Source organism: Pygoscelis adeliae, unplaced genomic scaffold, assembly GCF_000699105.1.
Source record: "Pygoscelis adeliae isolate BGI_AS28 unplaced genomic scaffold, ASM69910v1 Scaffold113, whole genome shotgun sequence".
NCBI lineage: Eukaryota > Metazoa > Chordata > Aves > Sphenisciformes > Spheniscidae > Pygoscelis > Pygoscelis adeliae.
In genome coordinates this window covers 6,124,140-6,134,765 of record NW_008825108.1, presented here as the reverse complement: position 1 = coordinate 6,134,765, position 10,626 = coordinate 6,124,140, and the positions used below count along the sequence as shown (strand labels likewise).

General features: G+C 37.0%; 1 protein-coding gene across 1 annotated transcript in view; it reads left to right on the top strand.

The window, feature by feature from the left end:
• Positions 1 to 3,271: 3,271 nt before the first annotated feature.
• LGR5 (leucine-rich repeat containing G protein-coupled receptor 5) overlaps positions 3,272 to 10,626 on the top strand; it is a 51,791-nt gene continuing 44,436 nt past the window's right edge. Inside the window, exon 1 of the mRNA XM_009327547.1 lies at positions 3,272 to 3,344. Within this exon, the coding sequence (XP_009325822.1) occupies positions 3,283 to 3,344 (62 nt within the window). The 5' untranslated portion in view covers positions 3,272 to 3,282. The remainder of the gene's footprint in view (positions 3,345 to 10,626) is intronic.

The window sequence follows — 10,626 nt, the reverse complement described above, 5'->3', positions numbered from 1 at the left end:
TTATCACTGCAGGTGCAGGACATAAGACATACCCATAACAATTGTTAATGTTTTTCATAGTAATAATATCTAAGCCTACAATTTACCAACTAGCTCTTTCTGGCTGTTAGCTGTGCTTGATCTAGCTAATGGCCATAAATCTCATCCTAGCTGTGTCTTCTTGGCAATATGGTCCAAAGGCTGGCAAGTTTACTGAGAACTGCCTTTATTTGTCTCTGGAGCACTATGAGGAATTTCGACTCAGCAGCCCAAACTTTGCAGTATTGCTCACATCAAACCCAGTGACTGATTGCATTGCATTAACTCTTTTTGTTTGTCTCAATTCTCTGAACATCCTCCCAGAAGTAGCTCTGGGTGATTGGATTTCACTCATAAGTTCCTTAGTTCCTTCAGTGAACAAATACTGGATGAAATGCATCCATGGTGATTCTGACCCAAAAGAGTACTCTGAATCTAAAAACTGTAGGCGCAGATGAACTACTGCTTTGCCAGTGTAAGCGATGTGAAGTTTTTAGGGAGAAACCATGTCACCTATTTAGCCAACTGGTACAGTTGGAAGAAGTAGACGTTTTTGATTTTTGTGCCTGAAAGTTTCTCAGTTTTTCCAGCTGTATCAGCGAGCGTAATTAAAGACATTAACCTCTCCCGACAGTAGTCTCCCTTATATTCTTAAACCCTTATAGCTACAACAATAACCCATTACCAACATAGACTGGAATGGCCTGTGTATTAGTTAATAGTGTGTTAAAAACTAGTTTGGAAAGACGTTATTGATAAAATTTGGAAATAATTTCTGTTACCTCCACCATCCCTGGAGGTATTGAAAAGACATGTAGACGTGGCATTTAGGGACATGGTTTAGTGGTGGACTTGATAGTGTTAGGTTAGTGGTCGCACTTGATGATCTTAAGGGTCTTTTCCAACCTAAATGATTCTATGATTCTATGAAATATGCATAGGTAATGTTTAGTAGTTCTGTTGCAGAAAAACATCTTTGCACTTTATGATCCAAGAAAAGAATAATCTGGAAAAAAAGGAACCTATCTAGCAGAATGAGATTATTTAACTGATAGGTTTAAAAAGAGCTAGCAATTACTGCGGTGTAGACTGGGAAAAAGAGGAGGTACTCCTCCATCATATGATGTGGAGCACATACTTTACCACGAGTGGAGTCCAAAAAGGAGACTAGGACATTGGAGTTCACTGTTGATAAATCCACCTCTGGGGTCTAAAGATGTTTTTAAGAAAAGTGCATGTATTGTTGATTTTCTTATTGTGCATCAAAGCATGTAATGAAAGACAGCTTCTCTTATTCTGATCCTCTTAAGGTATTAGGGTCTGGTCTGCAGACTGCTTGTGACTGGTGTCATCATGGGATCCTGTGGGTGATGCAAGCAGACAAGTACCTGCCTACTACTAGTACAAATTAATATGCTAGAAAAATAGGCTTCAGGTTTCCCTGGGCAGCCAGAGCACTGATTAATGCTGGTTTTGTAGAATGCCCTAAATGTATGTCTATCTGAAGATGAATCACTCCCATCTTCCACCAAAGCTGACTTTTTCAGTCCAAAATGTGCTTTGGTATGTTTACAAAAACTCATTAAGATATCTGTTGAAAATCTCATGATCAAAATTATATTGTTAAAATATCGGGTTTATCTTAATATTCAGTAGTATATGATTCACTACCTGGATGAGTTTTTCTTTTGCCAAATAAATCCATGTTTTTGTTCCTTTGCCAGAATAAATCCTTTGAGCCTTTATCAAAGTGAAAGGGTAATAACCTCCTAAACTGTATGAAAGAATTAGGTGATAAAGTATTACAATAAAGAATGAATTTAATAAGTACACAGTTCTCAAATTATACCTAGATTTTGAAGTGAATGCAGAGAGACCTTACCGAACAGTGATTTGATAATTGTTGTAAAGTATTAACAGATTTCCTTTATTTCAAAATCTCTACATGAAGTATGTTTTTAAATTAAACATTTTAAAATTCAGCAAAAGATCAAACATCAAAATTAACTATGCTGACTAAAAACATATATTCTGTAATGTGAAGCAGACTGTGAGTAATAAGAACTAGATGGAATAGGAATAGGACGTCTATCCACCAAAGTACAGATAACTTATTTACCTTGTAAGCTCTCAACAGCTGGAAGAAATAAAGTTATCTAAATACTACCCAAAGTAGCTGGAAACTATAAGTGCCGCTACAAACATTTATAGGTTTAAATAGGGGGGGATTTTAAATTATCACATAACATTTGCAGAAAATGTGCAGGTCTCTGATATTTTTATTTTAACAGTCTACAGGAATTTTGATATGGTTGTGTAAGTCATATCTTCCACACAGAATTTTATTATACAGTCCGTTTACAGTTTTTATACTTAATGCAAGGCAATTATAATGATACTGTGGGGCATGGGGAAGACAATGGAAAACAATGAAAAAGCATGTTAAGAATAAAAAGGTTATTATATGAAATTTAGTCTAAAACATAGCTTGAATGAGCTCTGACAGAGCTGATATGGCTGGTTGTTTCCTGTGCCAGGAACTACCGTGGAACCCCACCAGGAAGTGTGCTACAGAGCAGGATCACATTACACCCTTGTTTTATGGTTCATTTCACTTACTTAATGCAATTTGAGAACCTGCAAAAAAAGAGCACTCTAAAAAGGGGATGTTTATTATTTGAAAATATGTCATTTCTTTGACTCAAGTAGGTTGGGTTTTGGGGACACCTAATGTGCCTAATGTAAGGCAAGGCAAATCAGTACAACCATGCAGCAGGTTGTACAGCAAAAGCAAAATGTTTTCATATTCATGAAATGTAAAGAGTGATGCAGATAGTTTATATCTGTACACTTTTGCCTGTCTAGTAAACCAACAGTGCGCTACAGCGCTACAACAACAATGAAAATCGTAGTAGTTTTCCTTTACTACTCCAAGTAAATTTTAATACAGTACAGTGGTTTATTAAAATTATGTAGACTAAAAGGGTTGTTTAGTGTTCCAGCAGATTTATAGAGCATGATAAAACATTCCAAAATCTTTGGAAACAAGGAACATGCTACAGCCTGTATTTGGTTTGACAAAGGTGTGTTCATATGAAAGAAGAATGTTTAACGTGAAAACTAGATAAAGATCCATCAATTCTGGCAGAGGAACTAATTTCTGTTAATGTAGTACTTAAAAATGTGTGGAATGAACAGCTGGATACCATAGTTGTGGCATGCCATATTAAGTCTCTGTCTGTTTTCCCCTACAGTGATCTCAGTATGAACAACATTACTAAGCTGCCCTCAAACCCCGTGCACAATCTCCGCTTCCTGGAAGAGCTGTAAGTATCATTGTATCCTTGATGGGCATAGTCAGCACTAGACACATTCCTGTGTTTGTCTCTCATACTTGCTGTGGGAACCAGATAAAACGGTGCAGGAAGGCTGTCAGCCTGACACTTTTGGCACATGCGGAAACGCTTAGTTGAAAAAAAACCAATTGCTTGTGATTCTGGAAATGAACTTATAAAAGAGTTACCGTGAGGCTACAACTTCTCTAAGCAGAGACAGAGCCAAACAAATTAAAATTTTTAAACAAGGGCTGTTTAAAAGACCTGGATTGCTTTTTGGAAATAGTTAAGCAGCAGGATATTAAAAGTTTGAATACTGGCTCATGTTTATTAAAATTGCAAGTAAAGCTATAATCAAAACCAAAACCTGCTGCCTCGTTCTGCCTGTGTCAAGGACAATTGAGTCCACATTTCATAGTATCAAGGCTTCTCGTCCTAATCACTTTTAATTACTGTTTCCTTACTCTTAAATTTAGCATCCCTGAAGGCTGACTGTAAAATGCAGAATCCTGCAAAAAGCTTAGTTACGCTATCTAGTACATTCACTGAGGGGAAAAAGTACACTGCGAAAACTAGCTAATCAAGCACGACATCAAAAGAGGAATTCTGGTTTGAAGTGATGGTGACTAACCAAAAGTGAAAAGTATTGTGCATTCATGAGACCTGGATTTGGCAGTGACCCTAGTTATAATGGCCCAGGCTTAAAAGAAAATTTAGGTTCCTGAGGAGTGATGGAGACTCTGTAACTATGCACCATAGATCTTGCGGGAAAAAGCTGGCACCTGCATTTGCATGAGTACCTCTAAAAGTTCATTATAAGAATTGTCTAGGCATCCAGCCTCTTACTAAACGTGGTTTATAAGCTTTGAAAAGTGAAAGCCGCCTTTTTTTTATAGCAAGTTTAGCTGCTAACACACCATAAAAACCACATAAGATATGCAAAGTCATGGTGCTGCCCTTCTTGCAAAGACACTGTCTATTTTAAGCTATGAAATGTGTACAGTCCTCTGCAATTCAGGTGGGTATTGCACTGACAACTTTTGGTGTCCTTGCTAACGCTCATTCGAATTTTGCTACCTGGTCTTTCCAGCTGGCATCTATGAAAAAAAAAAAAAATTAAAACAATTTTGGTAATGCTAACTTTAAACAATACCCTATTTTCAAGCAGATTTTCCTTTCCTGTCTTATTTTTATTACTGGCAGCATTTGTATTTAGAAAGCATTATTTCTTTTAATTCTCTCTCTTCCTTTACTTACTTCTTTTCTTTGGTTATCATTATCTGTATTGCTGTTGGTGCAAGTTTCAAATAACATACAGATATGGACATAACAAGGAGAGATGTCACACACCAAGTGTTAACAGTATCAAGTGCCTATGAATTATGCCACAAAGACCCCGCTTGTGGATTTTTGCATCATGTTCATGTTTGCTTGTCCAATCTCCTGTCAACTGTAATAACCCTACCAAAAGCTTCCAACCCAGTGATTTCTCTCCACCCATCAAAGAAAAGAAGAAAAATGAAAGTTTGGGCTGTTCGTGGAAGGGAATTCTAATGCATTAAGCCAAGTTACCTTCACTCTTTCATTTTATGGTCCAAAGTTAGATGACCCAAATAGTGAGACTTACGTCGCTGCCTGCAAAACTGTTTGGCAGTCTACTTCATCTTCCTGATCAAGACCTTTGAAAGTGTTCTTACCTTATTCTTGTGTTGAGCCTACTTTTTCCACTGGAAATATTAAACCATTATCCTTATAACCCTCTGCTCCAAATTAAGTAATTCCAGTCCTTCATTGCTGGTAGTTCCAGAAAAATATTTATTTCTTTATTATGTTTTGCTTTACATATACGCAGTCAGCTCCTCCACTGTTTTTCACACAAGCCAATCATTTCCATTTCTCATTAATTCTGATGCTGTTTTGTGAAACCCTTCCAGTTTGTATTCGCTTTTCAAATAAACATAGAAAACTGAAGCCTTTGAAGAGGAGAGGCAACTGATTACCTCTTCTTAATGCAGGTTCAAACCCACTGTGCTGAAAGACTCTTCAGTGTTCAGAGGCATGTAATACAATTCAGTCTAGTATTACGTAGAAAAAGGTATAGACAATGGAAAGGGAACTAGCTATTCAATTTTGAAGGAGGGGGTAACAGCCATTGTAGTTCCCGTGCTCCGCTTATGCTCATTTCTGAGCAGTGGTTGTACATTTGAAAATTATTTTGCCCATCCAGGCATTGCCACATGATTTCTATTCCCAGCTTACCTGGGAATTCTGTTTTGTTTATGTGGTTCAGTTAAAGGGGACTGTTGCAAAATATAACTTGGCCCATAATGCAGACATTATAAAAATAAGGTTTTACGAGATCTTTAGACCAAAGCAATGTTTCCATAAAATTAAAATGCGTCTTAGAAATGTTTATCCGCTCTTTGAAATACAACAACAGCAGGAGCTTAAAATGCATTTTTTAGGGTTTTTCCGTGTTGAAAAAAGTGGTACTAATCCCTTTATTAGAGGGCTGGTTCAAAAATCTGATAAAAGCTGGCAGTTGATCCACTGAGCTTTAGCTTAGATGTTATGTCCTAGATGCATGGTTTGGCAATACTGATAAGTCATCACCCCAAAAGAACTGAGAATTTTTTAAGACAGTTAAGCCAATTGTTTTGACTCCAGAGCAAGGTTGTATAAGCCAGGTCTGTTCAGCCAGTTCTGACTTCTAGGTTGAATCTGATCCACTCTTCCAGCCAAGGTTAGACACCTCTGCAAGTAGCGTTCTTGCAATCCTCCTGATCGTGCCTGGTATTTATCCTGAACCAAAGACTTTGATCACTGAAGTGCAACATATTGAAACTATGATGTATTTTTGAGGTGCATGTTCCTCTAAAAATTTCGGAAAACAGTGTGGTACTTTGAAAACAGATCTGTTCTAGCTCCTAAAAAGTTTAGTTTTGAGCAAGATCTTTTATTTGTGAAAATGATGGGTCTTTCAGGCCTAATTTTGTCTTAAAGTGCATATGATAGAACTCCCACCAAGAAAGAAATATGTTTAGGCTGCTTGATTATCAGCAAGTTGCTCTGCATGGACTTGTACAACACCATTAAGTCAAATTCTTCATTATAAATTCAAAATAACTGCAGATATTTATCAGTATGACCGAGTCCAAGACTCGATCTCGTGTGGAGTATTTATAGACATATGTCATTTTACAATATGTGTAATATTAATATAATACACATATTAATAGAGCAGTAAGTTAGAGTAGTGCATTAAAAAAAAGTTTTTTAAAAGTGTAAAGAATTACCTAGGTGGGACTCTTAAGAGTTTAAGAGGCAAGTAGATCTGAGTGTAGACATATCATTTTGTGATTACTAACACTTCAAAGCAGTGCCTGAAACTGTTTTATTTTATAAATTAATGTCTCTATGAAGAGTGAGGAAGAAAGCCAATAATAATATAGAACTATTTGAATCAGACCTAACTACAAATATCTCCAACTAGATATATCTCCACACATACATACATATGCATATGCATAAATATATGCACATACACCCACACATGCACATATATAAGGCTTTTATTTTAATTTTAAACACGGAACATTCCACAGATAAGCAAAACTCCAAGTGATTTTTAGTACATTGCTATTTTTCAGCAACTTGAAATAGGTGTTTTAGTAAAACAGTAACAAACGACTGTTTTATTACCATTATTTTACCTACACAGTAAGACAGTTCCAAATAACTTCCATTTCATAAAATCAAGCAACAAAGCCGCCTTAAATTAATTGCAACCTACATACAGGTTCAAGAAAGCTTACTGACACTCATGTTATTTCTTAAAATAACCTTGAAGGGAATTAAATACATGTACAAAGTTTTTCAGATTGATCACAGTATTATTACAGCGGTTACTCAGGCAGAAGTGCCTTTGAAAGTGCATTTTACTGCAATACTGAAGTGCAGAATTACAGATACAATACAAAACAGACTTATTATCTGAATCTCACTGTGATTTGTGTGGAAATCCTTTTAATGCTTCCTTCTGATGTCACGTAAATACCAGTTTTACAGTTCTTGCACAGCAGGTTTTAGTGGAGCTTTTCCTGGTGGAAATTGGCTTGTGCCACCTCTGTCAGCTAAAGTTTCAAGAACTTTCACTGCTAAATTACTTACAATCCCATAGGTAATTTCAGGGCTGCGCACAATCTAACACATAAGGTGTGAATTCGATTTCTTCACATGAATTGTGAACTTGGTTTCTTCACTTCATACATGCATACATGTAGAGGTGATCTGTTCAGACTATGCCACTGTGTTCGATACGTGGTGGTTGTCAGTGAGAGGTACCTGTCACCAGCCAGGCAAGTGGCCCATGGCACTTGTAAATTCTGTTGCCGTAAGACAAGAGTTTTTTGATAACTCAGGGCTGTGGCTCCCCAACTTTGCTTTAATACAGGCAGGGAGGCACTCAAAGTCCTGACAGAGGGAAGTGCACCGGTCATCTTGAAATTAGCCAGACGTTGGTAAAAACAGTGAGAAGATGTTTATCTAGTTAATCGGTTGGAAGTAATTACGGTAGTTTTCTCCCCTCGTTTTTGCATACACAGTTAGTTTGATTTACTAGAAAAGAACAAACCCAAACGCAGAAGATTTCCACTGTACGAGATAACAACTTGTAACCTTTACATTCACAAAACAAGGGCCCTGATGTTCCGGAGCTGTCACTGCCTTTGTTGCTGTCCCTTTGATGCCACCAAAGCGAGTAACACAAAGAACTCTCCATGTGGATGTGTCAGCCTGGCACCCTCCAAACTGCCCTTTTTGCTGTCTTATCAAGAATGACAAGATGAGGAACAAAAAAAAGAGAAACAACAGAGCAAATGCCTTACTAAATTAGAGCTGCATGCATTGCTTGTTGAATAGCTTGTGCTGACAGACAATTATTCTGGAAATGTTAATGCAAATTGCATGGACCAACCTTGACACTTGGAACTGTTGTACATCTGTGGTATAAAGGGACAGAAGGGGAGAAGATGGGGGAAGGAAGGAGATAAAAGAGAAGTGAAAGTAGTAAGATATGCATGCGAGCGGAAACAATAAATGTTCTAGGTTGATATCCAAGAAACCTTGTCAGCGCTCCTGCGTTGCTCTTGCTGAGCGTGTGTTGAAGTTTATTTTTGGCTTGTAGCTTGTAAATACTTTCTGGAACTTGTAATTTATTATCCAGCAATATTCGTTAGGAACTAGTTTAGAATATCAAAAAAAGTCATAGAAAGAGCTTTTTGTGTTATGCGATCAATACAGATAGTGAAATTATACTTAATTAAATTACAGTGAAACGATGCTTTATTAAATGTGCTATGTATCTGTAGATCCTGAGGCAGGATTCTAATTTAAGTCTTACACATTCTATGTGTACTGCAGTAGCAAGTAGGCAGAAATAATTTCCTTTTTTGTCAGTGGAAGTTCAGCCTGCTTGTAGACGGCTTGATTTCAGTGCAGTGAACACTTCTGATGCCTACACTATTCAATTTTCCACTTGCTTAGGATAATGGGTAATGAATTCAGCCAATATCACATTTATATCTAATAGGTTCACAAGCACAGTAAAACCAATTTCTTCTTTCTAAGTTGTTTTTTTGAATTTCCAAACAGGAGTAGCAGTAATTTCTCCAGTAATTCTTTGGTGTTGCTTCACTGTACCACGGTAGTAATGGTAGTAACCTCAAAACTTGGATCTACACAATTTATGTCCTTTGCGTATCACACAGGAATGACAAAACAGCTAACGCATTTTTCATTATTGATTGTTTGATCATGGTGTGTTGTACCGCAGTACACTTCAGCCAATTCCTGTTTTTTTGTTCTTGGGTTTGTTTGGTTTTTTTTTTTCCTTACCCTTTCCGGTGATACTGGCACTACTGGGGTAAAACCAAAACCAGCATCAGAAGTGTAAATGACACTTGGAAGACCCAGCGTAGGAAGCGTAATGTGTATGATCCACCATTTGTTGCTCCATCTTCCTGTATCGTTTAGACAGTGAGAAAGGAGTTTCAACAAATTTAAGATTGTTCTGGGATTAGTGATTTGGTGACAGCATTCTTCAAACACAGAAGTGAAGTTATGTCTCTAATTGGTTGTATCCTTGGGATCTGCTGCTGGGAATCAGCCTGGGCTTTCCTGGCTGATGTTGGAGTACCTCCTGACCGTTGGCCTTGCTGCAATCAGAAGGCAGGTGCCTGGCTGCCTGTTTAGCAGAAGGGTGCTTGTTGGAGCCCTCTAGAACAGCGCTGCCTTCTGCAGCGCTGAGAGCAAAACAGCTTGTTCTCAGCGCTGGCCGTGGACAGCTTCACGAAAGGAAAGATCAGTTGTCTTTAGCAGTTGCTGGATCACACTCATGCCAGGTGCAGAAAGAATCTCTGCCTTTTACAAGTGGAGAAAGAAACAGTACATTTTAGACCATATCCTTAACTGACAAAAATCTGTGATCTGTTTTATCAAAGCCAGCTCAAGATCAAATACACGCTGATTTCATTCCAACTGCTTGAGGTCAGTTGGAGTTATTCCAGTTTACACCCTATGAGAATTTGGCACATACATTTATAAAAGGCAATTAGGCCCTAAAACAAGAGCAGACTGTGTTATATTTGGATTTCCAGCTAAACTGTAAGTAGCAATAAATATAATATACAGCACAATTACAACTTGCGCACTCCCCTCCCTTTTTTTAAAGAAAGGAGAATATCTTTACATTTTGTTCCTTGATCTCTCTGAGCATCAGATTTTTTAATATATCATTTGACCCACGTTTCTTTTTATATTACGATAATGATTACAGTTTTAATTAACATGATAGATTGAAATATAAAAAGATAAGAGTAACATTTACATTCCTAATCTAACAAAGTAATTCCTCAAAAACATTTTGAAAGATATATGTTGATATCATCCATTAATTAACTAATAATTAACAGAGTAATTAATCACCCACTAATTCATACATTTCTATTGCATTGGCCTAAGAATAATCACTAATAAATATCAAATTGAACTCTTACCTCGAAATTTTAGTTGACTTTGGCTAAGTGCTTGATGAGTATCCATATTGTCAAAGCTTTTTTGATGTGAGAAGCAAGAACATTTCGTGTTACCTATTTATAGAGGTATATGTTAGCTGAAGAAAATTATGGTCATAGAAATGTATAAATTATATATTGGCTATATATTTATATAGTTGGACAAAATATATGTGTGGTTGTGTGCTTGTGTATCTTTG